The sequence below is a fragment of the Leucoraja erinacea genome, chromosome 30 (genome assembly GCF_028641065.1).
Source record: "Leucoraja erinacea ecotype New England chromosome 30, Leri_hhj_1, whole genome shotgun sequence".
Lineage (NCBI taxonomy): Eukaryota > Metazoa > Chordata > Chondrichthyes > Rajiformes > Rajidae > Leucoraja > Leucoraja erinaceus.
In genome coordinates, this window is record NC_073406.1 from 19,852,042 (window position 1) to 19,866,089 (window position 14,048).

The window sequence follows — 14,048 nt, forward strand, 5'->3', positions numbered from 1 at the left end:
TTGGAAAATGAAATGAAATTGCCACAGTGCAATTGTAGCCACGAATCTCATGCTTTGGGCCATGTCGCAAGCTAATGCCCGAAATGGAGGAAATCAAGACAATTTTTTCAATTTTGGGGAACACACCGTGATTGGGGTTGGTTGTGGCAGGTACTATTAACAATTATGATATCTAGACAATATATACCCGATGACGTCGTCATTCACGGCTGTTCGGGAGGTTGGGGCTATCCTGAGGATTGCTGGCACCTCTGCCACCCTCCACACTAACCAGGAATGAGGGAGTCATCACCAGAGTGATCTATCAGCATCATCTTTCTTCCCTTTGTGAATATAGAGTGTTCAACCACAAAGATGGGAATTTCTATCATTTTGCATTTTCAATGGCGGTGACCTATGCTCCCAGCAGTAACGCAGCAACTCAAGTCCAATCTCGACTTGCCCCACCTACAGTGCTACAAGGCCCTTAGATCCAATTCTATGGGAATGGTGCACATTTATAACACAAGACAACTATTCTTAACTGGCATGATTCCTTTAGGGTGAAAATAAAAGGGGAACCCTACAGTTAACACTGTCCTCAAATTAAGTGTATTAGCAATGTCCTTGAACGTAGCCCAAAGTTATCGATTTAACAAATGGAGATCATATTTCAAGATTGATGGGAACAATTTGAGCTCTAATTGAAACAGTAGTAGTGTTTACTTTAGCCTGTGTAAATATGTGCCCAAGTAGGATGCATGCAGAGAGAGTTGCATTGGAAGTTGGCCTCTGAGACTCCTGAACATGTTAATGGGTTGGTGCGATGGGGATTTGTAACATTAGACAAGATCTGGAGTTCTCAACATACAAGCATTTAGCACTGATTATCCTTTCAGCGGGCACAAAGGAAATCTGCCATTAGTAAATTATTAAGCAAAATCAAATCCAGCGTCCATTCTCAACCAATTACTCGCATAAAACGTATTCATTCATAGTCACTGGCAGGGTGAGCATTCATTGTGTATCACCATCTGTCCCCCATAATAAGGGACAACAAGGTTAGAGTCATGGAGAGGCCAAACAAAGATGGGCTTCTAGCCATAATCTAACATTTTCTTCTGCAACCTTGATGGGATTTCAACTCATGTCACAGTTACCAGTCCAAGTTCATGTTCATAGGTTATAGGAGCAGAATTAGGCCATTCGGCCCATCAAGTCTACTCCACCATTCAATCATGGCTGATCTGTCTTTCTTTCTCTCTCAGCTCCATTCTCCTGTCGTCACCCCACAACCCCCGACACCCGTACTGATCAAGAATCTGCCAATCTGTGTCTTAAAAATACCCGATGACTTGGCCTCCGCAATAGACTGTGGCAATGAATTCCACAGATTCACCACCCCCTGAAATAAATTCCTCCTCATTTATTTTCTAAAGGTACATCTGCAGATGGTCTCCAGATATCAGGAATAAGTTAACCACAATATAATGTTGTGATAAAATTTGGCAATTTGGAAAGTAGACAATCATTTCTGATTCTAACCAGTATGTTACTGGCTGCTGTGACATCATCTGCCAACGTTCCCAAACTGACTTTATTTTCCAAAACCGTCTTCCTCCTTAACATCCAACTCCCATATTAAGCTACGATACCTCCCAGTGTAGCTCAGTGTCTGAGCTTTGATGGATAGCTCCTGTAAATCTCCTTGGTGCTTTAATGGCAACAATTAACTTGTAGAAACAACAAACTGCAGAATCTGTTTCACAAAGAGGAATGCAAAGTGTTAGAGTAACTCAGCAGGTCAGACAGCATTCCTGGAGAACATTGATAGGTGAGGTTTTGAGAAGGGGTCTTTCTTCACCTCTCCATGGTCTCCAAGAATGTTGTTTGACCCGCTGTGTTACTCCGGCACTTTGTGTCCTTCACTAATTGACTTGTTGCACGACTAGTGATACATCCACTGTGGTACTCAGGACAAGTTAGAATCTAAGCAACGTTCGTGCCAAATTGAATTAAATGTCAAACAGTATTTGAAATTGAAAGGATGGAGCAATTTTACAGACCAGGACTGAATGGCACTGTGGTGCAGCGGTAGAGTTGCTGCCTTACAGTGCTTACAGCACCAGAGACCTGGGTTCAATCTTGGCTATGGGTGCTGTCTGTACGGAGGTCGTACATTCTCCCCGTGGCCTGCGTGGGTTTTCTTTGAGAACTTTGATTTCCTCCCAAGATGTACACGTTTGTAGGTTAATTGGCTTGGTATAAATGTAAAAAATCGTCCCTGGTGTGTGTAGGGTAGCGTTAATGTTTGGGGATCGCTGGTCGGCGCGCCCGAATGGCTTGTTTCCGCGCTGTATCTCTAAACTTAAACTAAACTTTAATGAAACGAAAGCGTCTTTATTCCTCTGAAAGTAAACAAACCTTTCTAAATAGAAAAAGTCATGGGCCAAACATCTGTATAAGATCACGATCAAAATGCATGCACGAGTACAACAGGTAAAGGGAAAGGAAACAAGGTTCAGAATATCATCTAGAGAAATTGCTGATTAAAAACAGTGTAAGTATCACAATTGAGCACACCTGAGGTCGAAGCTTACCGGAACAGGGAGGATAACCTGTGTATTGCCTGCTAGATGGGAAATGTGGCGATAGAGGGGGACCCCTTTCTCTGCCGCACCTGCCTTGCATACAGCCAGTGAAATGCCCAGAATGGCATTGGCACCAAATTTTGCTGAAAAATGCAAACAAACGCAAAAGACATTATCACAAATACTATGAAATTAGGTCATATCATTTCAATGCAATTTATTATTGATCAACTAAAGGCTTCCTCCCCTTCACTTCCAGCTGACTGCACTGTGCAGCGATCCATGACTTGGTCAAGTCATGGGTTGTTTACATCAGAGAAACCAGCCCTGGAGGAACGGGATACAGCTGTTTAAAGCCAACGACACAAGTGCTGGAGTAACTCAGCGGGTCAGGCAGCATCTCTGGGGAACATGGATAAGCAATGTTTTGGGTCAGGACTCTTTTCTGTGTCAACATATAGCTGCTAAAACTAGGTTTCAAGATCAAAGTAAAACTCAAGTCAGTGGGACTGCTGCTTCTGTCTGCCATCACAAGGTGAGCGAGTGGGGGAAATATCATGAGAGGCATTCACCCTGGTCAAATAAATCATTCTTACTCATTATCCAAGGCAGGATGGAGGAATGGTGCATTTATGAAATTATAACACGATAATGAGTTGGATCATAGATAACAGGTGCAGGAGTAGGCCATTCGGCCCTTCGAGCCAGCAGCGCCATTCAATACGATCATGGCTGATCATCCAAAATCAGTACCCTTTACTTTCTTTCTCCCCCATGTTCCATTAGTCCCAAGAGCTAAATCTAACTCTTTCTTGAAAACATCCAGTGAATTGGCCTGAACTTCCTTCTGTGGCAGAGAATTCCACAGGTTCACAACTCTTTGGGGGAAAACGTTTTTCCTCATCTCAGCCCTAAATGGCCTACCCCTTATCCTTAAACTGTGACCCCTGGTTCGGGACTCCCCCAACATGGGGAACATTTTTCCTGCATCTAGCCTGTCCAATCCCTTAAGAATTTTATGTTTCTATAAGATATCCTCTCATCCTTCTAAATTCCAGTGAATATATGCCCAGCCAACCCATTCTTTCATTATACGTCAGTCCTGCCATCCTGGGAATTAACCTGGAGAACATACGCTGCACTCCCTGAATAGCAAGTATGTCCTTCCTCAAATAAGGAGACCAAAACAGCACACAATGCTCCAGGTGCGGTCTCACCAGGGCCATGTACAACTGCAGTAGGATCTCCTTGCTCCTGAACTCAAATCCTCTCGCAATGAAGGCCAACATGCCATTAGCTTTCTTCACTGCTTGCTGTATCTGCATGCTTACGTTAGTGACTGATGTACAAGGACACCCAGGTCTCGTTGCACCTCCCCTTTTACTAATCTGGCACAATTCAGATAATAATCTGCCTTCCTGTTCTTGCCACCAAAGTGGATAACCTCATATTTATCCACATTATACTGCACCTGCCATGCATCTGCCCACTCACTCAACCCATCCAAATCACCCTGCAGCTTCATAGCATCCTCCTCGCAACTCACTCTGCCACCCAGCTTTGTGTCATCACAAACTTGGAGATGTTACATTTAATTCCCTGGTCTAAATGATTAATCCACTAGATATGGACACCAATTATTAGGGATTACTGGTTTATCTGGAGAATAGCCTGAACTAAGACCATAAGACAGAGCAGCAGAATTAGATCATACGTCCCTTCGAGTCTGCTCCGTCATTCGATCATGGCTGATCTAAATTCCCCTATCAATCCCCATCTACTGTCTTTTCCCCGTAACCTTTGATGCCCTTACTGATCGAGAACACACCAATCTCCGCTTTATAAGTTCTCAAAGACTTGGACTGAACTATGGTATTGAATTCCACAAATTCACCACCTTCTGGCTAAGGAAATGCCCCCCTCGTCTCCATTCTAAAGATACATCCTTTTATTCTAGTTGGGTACATTTAAAACTATAATCACATGGGCAAGCAAACAGCACCAACCATGCAGAAAAAAAGAGTAGTGCTTCTCTCATGCTCGATCTCTGAGTCACCAGGAGAAGATCATGCTTGAATTCAAGACCATTTCCCATTTACAAAGCTCTGAGAGGAAAATGCACAATTCAGATTTAATTATTGCCACCGTCACCTCCACAACTTGAGGATCTCTGGAGAACATGGGCAGGTGACGGGTAGGTATTGAGTTTCACTGTCTGTATAACACGTTTTCACCCACCCCACAGCCAATAATAGACCATTGTGGTCTCCACGTTTCCTTCATCATCGTTACTTTTTGCCATCTATACATCTCGTTTCCCTTTCCCCTGACTCTGTCTGAAGAAGGGTCTCGACCCGAAACGTCACCTATTCATTCCCTTTCTCCAGAAATGCTGCCCGACCTGCTGAGATACTCCAGCTTTATTGTCTACCAATGGATAGATGACGTTTCGGGACGGGACCCTTCTACAGACTGTCATTGTTTCAGTTCAAATCCAGAGCATATGACAAAGAAACACTTGACACTACCTGGAGAGAGTACTGGAAAGTGAGCCCTTTGAAAATTCCTGGCAATACCAGGATTTTATTAAGGGGAAAAACAAAATTGTTCTGGCCCGTCTTGTGTAGAGAAGTGCCAGAGGGCCATCTGCCACTAAGGCCGGTGGGATGGAGCCATGTCAGGCAAGCTCAATGGCAGCTGAAGGCAGACAAGCCAAGCAGGGAATTAAGATGCCCTCGAGAGTGTTCACCCCGGGGCATCCTGGAAAGGTCTGATCACACCTGGAGAATGCACACCTACATTTGTTCTCAGTGCCGTCCATATCCAGCATCAGCTTGTCGATCTTCTCCTGCTCACAAACATTTAGATTCTGTGTGGAGATGCAAAAAAGTATGAGACAATAGGCAATATCTCTTTTAGTTTAGTTTAGAGGTACAGCATGGAAACAGGCCATTCGACCCACTGAGTTGATTACCTGTTCACACTAATTCTATGTTATCTGACTAGGGATAATTTTACAAAAACTAATTAACCTACACACCCATACGTTTTGAAGCTGATCTTTTCAAAAAAAAAAAATTATATTTAAAAAAATGTAATAAGCACTGTATTCACATATGATTCACTGCATTAAGGGCGGCACAACTAGTAGAGCTGCCGCCTCACAGTGCCAAAAACCCGGGCTGGATCCCGATCTCTGGTTCCATCTATGTGGAGTTTGCACGTTCTTTTGATTTGCTTGTAGGGTGCTCACGTCCCCCTGTGGGTTTGTAGGTTAATTGGCCCTCTGTAAATCGCCCCTAGTGTGCAGGGAGTGGATGAGAAAGTGGGATAACATAGAGCTAGTGTGAACAGGAGGTTGATGATCAGCATGGACTCGGTGTGCTGAAGGGCCCGTTTCCATGCTGTCATCTTTCACTCAATCTCAGTTTACACACAGACAACTTTTGATATTTAAATGAATAAAAAGCCTCCGTTTGCTGTGGGGTTGAAATGTGAAATGGATTACAGCTCTCAGGAGGGAAGGGAGCAGTGACACGATACACGATACTTGCAACAACGGTACAGCTCCTCAGGAAATGCACTCATTTATTTATCAGATTCCATTTCCAAGACATGAATGGCCAGATTTTAATGCATATCCCTAACTGATTGAGGATTGAATATTGGTTAGAATACTGAAGATAAGGCTTTATAATGTAATTTCGGGCCACTTAAGGCACATTAAATGATCCAGGAATATTATTGCTACAATGGTGAGGGTAGTGGAAATGAACAATGGGTGTGACCAGACACTCACACAAGTGCCAGGGTTCAAGGGTCTGGGCTATTTAAAAAAATAGTAATGATCAAAGACTACCTATATTGGTAATTTACAGTTATCTAATAAAAGTATTGCCACCTTTATCAATAATACACTTGACCTCCCATGGCAACCAACGTTCATGGAAGGTTCATGAGGGAGTTAGATGTGGTCCTTGTGGCTAAGGGGATCAGGGGGTATGGAGAGAAGGCAGGTACGGGATACTGAGTTGGATGATCAGCCATGATCATATTGAATGGCGGTGCAGGCTCGAAGGGCCGAATGGCCTACTCCTGCACCTAATTTCTATGTTTCTATGTCTCCAGAGTCCCCGTGGACACCGCGTGTTCCCTCTCCAATGACACGCGAGCACGGACGTAGGCCCGGAAGAGAGGGGCGGGCAGGCAGTCGACTCTGGTGTGACCATCAGCTACCCGCTGCCTGGACCCGCGAATGGCCATCTTGGCCAGGCCCAGGAGCAAACCGACAGGGAGAATTTTCCAGGAGCTCCATTATCCTCCCACACACCAAAGACATACAAATTTGTATTGGCTTGGTAAAAATGTAAATTCTCCCTAGCATGTGTGGGATAGTGTTAGTGTGTGGGGATGGCTGGTTATTGTGGACTCGGTGGGCTGAAGTGCCTGTTTCCGCGCTGTATCTCTAAACTAAACAGTACATTAATAGAATTCTGTGATAAAGGTCTACAGTCTTACCCAAGATCTAGATCTATCAAATCACTGCAGTTCACAACAACTACCACCAGCATTCATGTGGATCTCATCTCTGTCTCGCATATTTATCTAGTACTTACCAGCAAAGAATAGAAAAGCAAAAAATTTGCCACTCATGCAAATATTTGTGATTGTATCCGGATTTTTTCCCCCAGTCAGGCAACAAATTAGAATGAGAGGAACATGCATTCCAGATGAATTAATGCGCACTGCAGACTACACACAAATGAAGAACCAACTCAAGCATACCAAGTAGTTATAATATTAATTAACCAGGCACATAAGCAAAATGAAAAGAGTTATGGGGGATGAAAAGAATCACATTTATTAACCTGAATGCAGCAGCAGCGTTACTACAATGCTGGCGATCCCACACAAATACACGGTTCTTAATTAAACACCACCAAATTGATTTTTCGAACTAAAAGTAATTTGGTTTTAAAATGGAAATAACAGTAGTACACAAGCATAAGTCTCCGCACAGGTCTATTAATGTCAGCAGACAAGAGGCTGGAGAATTACAGATATTAACCATTAGGGAGAGAAGTTCATTAAAAGGAAACCGTAACATGGACACATAAACACTCTTGTCATTTCAACCAAATAATTGCTATCCTGTAGAATTAAAAGCAAACTGCCACGGCAATAAAGTTTGGATGCAAACTAAGATTGTGATAAATCCTGATTGATTGCTTTTGTTCCTACACTGATTGAACGCAGAATGAGTAAAGCAATTTGCTTGAAGCAAATGAGTGAGAAATAAATCTTTCTCTTTCAATCTTTTCTGCTTCTCCATTCCCATTGTCATGCACATTAGTATCAATTTTACAGGAAGTTCACATTGTCTGAAATGGTGAAAGAACTGCAGATGCTGGTTTATAGCAAAGATAGATACAAAGTGCTGGAGTAACTCAGCAGGATCTCTGAAGATAGAGGCTGGGTTACATTTTGCGTCTGAACAAGGGTCCCAGCCCGAAACATCACCTGTCCTGTTTTCTCCTGAGATGCTGTGTGACCCGCTGAGTTACTCCAGCACTTTGCGTCTATCTATTGTCTGAAATGGTTATCGTTTTAGGAAAACTTTCAGTAAAAAAAGTAAAGCTTTGATGTGCATATTTCCAGCCTGTTCAAGCCTCTGCGGGACTTGATCCTGTGACTTCCTGACTCAAAAAACAAACTGCAGGAAGAACTCAGTGGGTCAGGCAGCATCTACGGAGGGAAAGGGTCTAACAACGTTTTGGGGTCAGAAGCCTTCGTCAGACCCCAAGTGCTGCCCATCCTGTTCCCTCCTCAGATGCTGCCTGACCCACTGAGTTCCTCCAGCAGTCTATTTTTTTTTACACAAGCTTCCAGCATCTGCAGTCTCTCATATCTCTGGCTTCTGATTCAACAAGGAAATCACCAAACAGTCACAGCCTCATGGGGGACAATACCCAGCATCAGACTAGTCTCCCTTAAATAATAATCTTAACTTTTCTAACTGCGCTGCTTTGACTAGACTAGAAAATAAAACAATTTGCAATTACCACTTCAAAGGTGTGTAGCATCCATGGCATGTTTGTAATTCAACCATTTGGTGTAATCAGTTTGGCATGGTCACCCCTGGAGACAGGGTATTTATTCCTCCCATCTCTAGGGCCCGAGGCACAAAGTCAAAAGTCCAGTTTCCTGCAACATGTGCTGTAGGAACTTCTGCCTTGAACCTGTCTGCTGGCAGATGCATGTCGCCCAGCTGGACATGATCTTGCAGGAGATCGAGCAATGAAGCCAATTCCGCTCAACAGCAACGGGCACGGATCTGGAGGCCATTTTCCACCATAATTCTGAAATACCCCTGCCCATTTTGGACACCAACACATTCAACAGAGCACATCAAGGTTAACACACACCTACCTTCTTCAAAAGCGCAGGTGCAATTATTGAATTGATGTTATCAACAGCTTTTGTAACACCTGGAATAAACAAGCAAATTAATAATAGTTCAAACCCACACACGTGCTTTACAGGCAGTAGTGGACCATCTGCTGGGATTGTTACTGGACAGGTGTCCAATTTTAATTTGGTTTGATGTCATTAGTAGACGAAGAGGGAAAGAGTGGGCCAGGAAAGATGAATCAACAGATGCCTGCTTCAAGTGTTAGTTTGCAAACCTGCATGCTCAGTAAATCAACCATCACAGGTGCACTAGTTACCTGACTACACAAAGCAGGTCCAAGTAATTCATTAATATACTTAACAGGCCTCGACACACCTGGCAGAAGTGAAAATGAAGCACAAATGAACATAAAACAATGTAAAATAAATCGGTGCATAAAACCAAAATACACAGCACCAGTCAAAACTTAAAAAAAACATTTCAAGAGTCACTCTTGTACATTGCAAGTGGAAAAAGTAGGTGTAACTAAGTTTATCCCTTTACTTTGCAAATGAATACAAAACATCTCACTATTTGTAGGTCCATTGGTCTCTAAATTGTCTCTAGAGAGTAGGGAGTGGATGCAAAAAATGGGATAACAGAATGAAGGGCCTGCCCCAAGGTACAAGGTAATTCAAGAGTTCTCCCGAGTTTTCCCCTGATTAGAACTCGGAGAATGTCCGTAGTGGGTCTGTAGGAGTTCGTGGATGTCTCGTAGCAGCTTGTACGAGTAAAAAGTATCAATTTATTTCATCACGAGTATTTTTTTCACTCGTGGACATTTTTCATAATGTTGAAAAAACATCACGAGTTTACCGGATTTCCCGAGTACCTGCTGTTAGTATTACGAGCCGCTACGAGACATCCACGAACTCCTAAAGACCCGTTACGGTCATTCTCCAAGTTCAAATCAGGGGGAAAACCCGGGAGAACTCTTGAATTACCTCGTACAGTGGGACAGGCCCTTTAGTGTGAACGGATGATTGGTGTGGACTTAGGGCCCGTATCCATGGTGTAACTTTCAATCAAAAAACATTACGCATAATAACCGAGTCCTTTGGCCATGAACGTTTTCTAAAGCCTTGCAGCGCTCTCTGCAGATGATTACATTGCAGCCAACTAAATCCAATAGAAGACACAAAGTGCTGGAGCAACTCAGTGGGCCAGGGAGCACCTCTGGAGAAAAAGGACAGGTGACGTTTCGGGTCGGGACCAACACAAAGTGCTGGAGTAACTCAGCAGAAATCCAATGGAAACTCATCTTACGATATGGGTTGGAATACTTCCGGTGGGATTGATGGCACCTGGTCTACATTCCTGCTGCCAGACAGAACCATACTCTCCAGTATAGCTACTGCACTGAAAAATGTTGGCAAGAAGATTGTGTGCTTGATGGATTCTGATAACAGTTTTACTTTAAAGTTGAGTTGATAAATTAAAGTGTATATTAGCATTTCAAGGGAGGCATAATGTCGTAGCTTGTAGAGTTGCTGCCTCACAACGCCAGACCCCGTCTGTTTGTGTGGAGTTTGCACGTACTCCCTGCAACCGCATAGATTTCTTCTGAATGCTCTGGTTTACTCCCACACCCCAAAGATGCGTAGGTTGGAGGTTTACTGCCCTCTGTAAATTGCCCCTCATGTGTCGGGAGTGGATGTTGAAAGTGGGATAACATAGACCTGATGTGAGCGGGTGATCGACGGTCGGTGTGGACTCGATGGACCAAAGGGCCTGTTTCCACGCTGTATCTTTCAATCGATTCACTCAGAGCAGTCACAGACTCTAGACAAAGAACGTGGCAAATGCTCCAGTTGAAGCAAATGTCAATGGCCAGGGCGTCTCCTGGCATCTGACCTCTCGGCCCATCAACCCGTATGAAGTACTATGCACAGGGTGCAGTTGTCAAAGCTCAGTGTACGAGTGATGTATAGAGGCAGCCCCCCGTTACTAAACTAGTGCCTCCACTCAAGCAGCAATCTAAACATTTGGCAGATCCCTGGTCGGAATATTAGCATTCTGTCAACAGCAGAGAGAGATGTGCCAGTGCAGTAAAGAGAATCTAACACTGCAAGCACACAGCTCACTAATGATAAATTGGCTGCCATCAGCACCCAACACGATTGCCAGCAGATATTTGCTTTAAAAAGACTCGTGTTTATGCAAAAAACAAAATAAAAATCGCAAAGCAGCACCGTGTTACGCACTGTGTGATATTGCCCTAAATGCACGTAATTTGGAACAACATTCAGCGCGCGGAACACAAGTGATAAATTACTGCTGATCTCCTGCGTTGAGGCTGCAAGCAGAAGCTGCCAACTGTAAATGGCACTGTCAAAGTAAGCCAATTAAATAGACAGCTTTGCGAAGAACAAATCCCAAGCAGGGCTCATCCTGAGCATATCATGAGCTGCCATTTTGTGGCATTTCTCACGTCCCCAAGTAGTTGTGATGTTGGCACAGCTTAAAAGAAGCATCTATGAGAATTCAAAAACAGTGATCTAAGCTTCTTTTTGACTGCAACCAATCCAATGGTCCTTCATCTCAAGAAGCTAAGAATTTCTGTACATCTGTTTTAACCTGTAGAACTGGAAACCCTATACTCCTTTTAACTGCAACTAATCCATTCATCCTTCATTTCATAGAAAAATTGAAACATAGAAATTAGGTGCAGGAGTAGGCCATTCGGCCCTTCGAGCCTGCACCGCCATTCAATATGATCATGGCTGATCATCCAACTCAGTATCCCGTACCTGCCTTCTCTCCATACCCACTGATCCCCTTAGCCACAAGGGCCTCATCTAACTCCCTCTTAAATATAGCCAATGAACTGGCCTTGACTACCCTCTGTGGCAGAGAGTTCCAGAGATTCACCACTCTCTGTGTGAAAAAGGTTCTTCTCATCTCGGTTTTAAAGGATTTCCCCCTTATCCTTAAGCTGTGACCCCTTGTCCTGGACTTCCCCAACATCAGGAGCAATCTTCCTGCACCTAGCCTGTCCAACCCCTTAAGAATTTTGTAAGTTTCTATAAGATCCCCTCTCAATCTCCTAAATTCTAGAGAGTATAAACCAAGTCTATCCAGTCTTTCTTCATAAGACAGTCCTGACATCCCAGGAATCAGTCTGGTGAACCTTCTCTGCACTCCCTCTATGGCAAGACTCCGTTTCTAGACTCAGAGGCTAACAAATTTCTATACATCTGTTTCAACCTTTAATGGAATTGGGAGCCTTATGCACTTTTTTGGTTGTAACCAATCCAATCATCCTTCATCTCTGGAATCGGAAGCTAAGAATTTGTATCCATCTATTTTAACCTCAAGTGGAATGCATCTCTGGATATTTTATTTGGACACCTGCAATTTGCTGTATAAGCTGACAACTTTACAACATCCATGTGTCAATTTCCCCAACCAACCAGCCTTAAAATGGTTGGGAGCCAAAGAGAACAGAGCCTCTATCTAATCATGACTAAAACATTAGCTACGAGGTAAAGATTGGATCATCTAGGGTTATTTTCCGTGGAACAGGCACAGTAGAAGGGAGACAAAAGTGCTGGAGAAACTCAGCGGGTGCAGCAGCATCTATGGAGCGAAGAAATAGGCCGAAACCCTTCTTCAGACAGTAGAAGGGAAATTTAATCAAGGAGTTGCAAGTGTGCATTCTGGGGTATAGTAGACCAATTTCTGCAACAACAGAAAAACAGGAACATGGATCTAATGTTTTGGGTAGGGAATTTAGAAGGGACTTTTTTTTTTTAACTCGGATTATGTTGGAGACCTGGAACTGCTTGTCAGACACAGAAAATTGCATTTTTTTAAATTAAATCCTTGGGTAGACTGAAGCATTGTAATCTACAAGACTAAAATTCCAGTTGAGATGTGGGAGTAGGTTGGAAAAGGTATTTTGGACGTGTGGGCACAATGGACTGAAAAACCCATCTCTTTGCTGTGAACTTCTACGATTTCATGACAGAGGTAATAATTAAAAATTCAGATGCAATGTGTATGCATCACACAAATACAAAATTGATTAACCGTTTGAAGAAAAAGACCACAAAATAGAACTGTGACTTAAAATTTAGACAGTGAAGCCAATACACTTGCCTTTGCCCAAGTATCGTGTCTTGTCTCCATCTCTAAGTTCTAATGCTTCATAGATGCCAGTGGAGGCACCGCTGGGAACAGCTGCTCTGAACATTCCTGTAAATCAAATATTTTAAAAAGTGTTAATTGAGAAATATAATGGGGCACAAAAACTAAAACGGGCATTTTAAGACGCAGCAAATTTTATACAATCTCTTGCTTGAATGTTGTGGGTGGCACGGTGGTGCAGCGGTAGAGTTGCTGCCTTACAGCACCGGAGATCCGGGTTTGATCCCGACTACGGGTGCTCTCTGTACGGAGTTTGTACATTCTCCCTGTGAGTTTTTTCCGAGAACTTCGGTTTCCTCCCACACTCCAAAGACATACAGGTATGTAGGTTAATTTGCTTGGTGCTTGTGTAAATTGGCTCTAGTGTGCGTAGGATAGTGTTAATGTATGGGGATCGCTGGTCGGCACAGACTCGGTGATCCAAAGGGCCTGTTTCCGCACGCTGTATCTCTAAACTAAACTAGAATGAATATTTCCCAACAAAATAAGTTTAGTTTAGTTTAGAGATACAGCACTGAAACAGCCCTTCGGGCCCATGGAATCCGCACCGACCAGCGATCCCCGCACATTAACACTACCTTACACATCTTACACACACTAGGGACAATTTTACATTTACACCAAGCAAATTAACCTACTGGCCTGTACGTCTTTGGAATGTGGGAGGAAACTGGAGATCTCAGAGAAAACGCACGTAGATCACAGGGAGAACGTTCAAACTCCGTACAGACAGCACCCGTAAGCAGGATTGAACCCGGGTCTCCGGTGCTGTAAGGCAGAAGCTCTACCGATACACCATGCCGCCCTGAAGTTATGGAACCATGAAGTTATGAAATTTCAATACAATTCATTGCCAGCAAAGCATTTTGAGGCATCCT

General features: G+C 43.4%; 1 protein-coding gene across 2 annotated transcripts in view; it reads right to left on the reverse strand.

The window, feature by feature from the left end:
- eno1a (enolase 1a, (alpha)) overlaps positions 1 to 14,048 on the reverse strand; it is a 51,315-nt gene that overhangs the window by 16,305 nt on the left and 20,962 nt on the right. The window contains exons 3-6 of one of the 2 annotated variants that reach the window (XM_055659613.1): positions 13,123 to 13,218; positions 9,299 to 9,357; positions 5,370 to 5,439; positions 2,580 to 2,713 (exon numbers count right to left, since the gene is read on the reverse strand). In XM_055659613.1, the coding sequence (XP_055515588.1) occupies positions 2,580 to 2,713; positions 5,370 to 5,439; positions 9,299 to 9,357; positions 13,123 to 13,218 (359 nt within the window). Of the gene's footprint in view, positions 1 to 2,579; positions 2,714 to 5,369; positions 5,440 to 8,999; positions 9,059 to 9,298; positions 9,358 to 13,122; positions 13,219 to 14,048 lie in introns of both variants that reach the window. The other variant, XM_055659612.1, reaches the window with a different exon arrangement.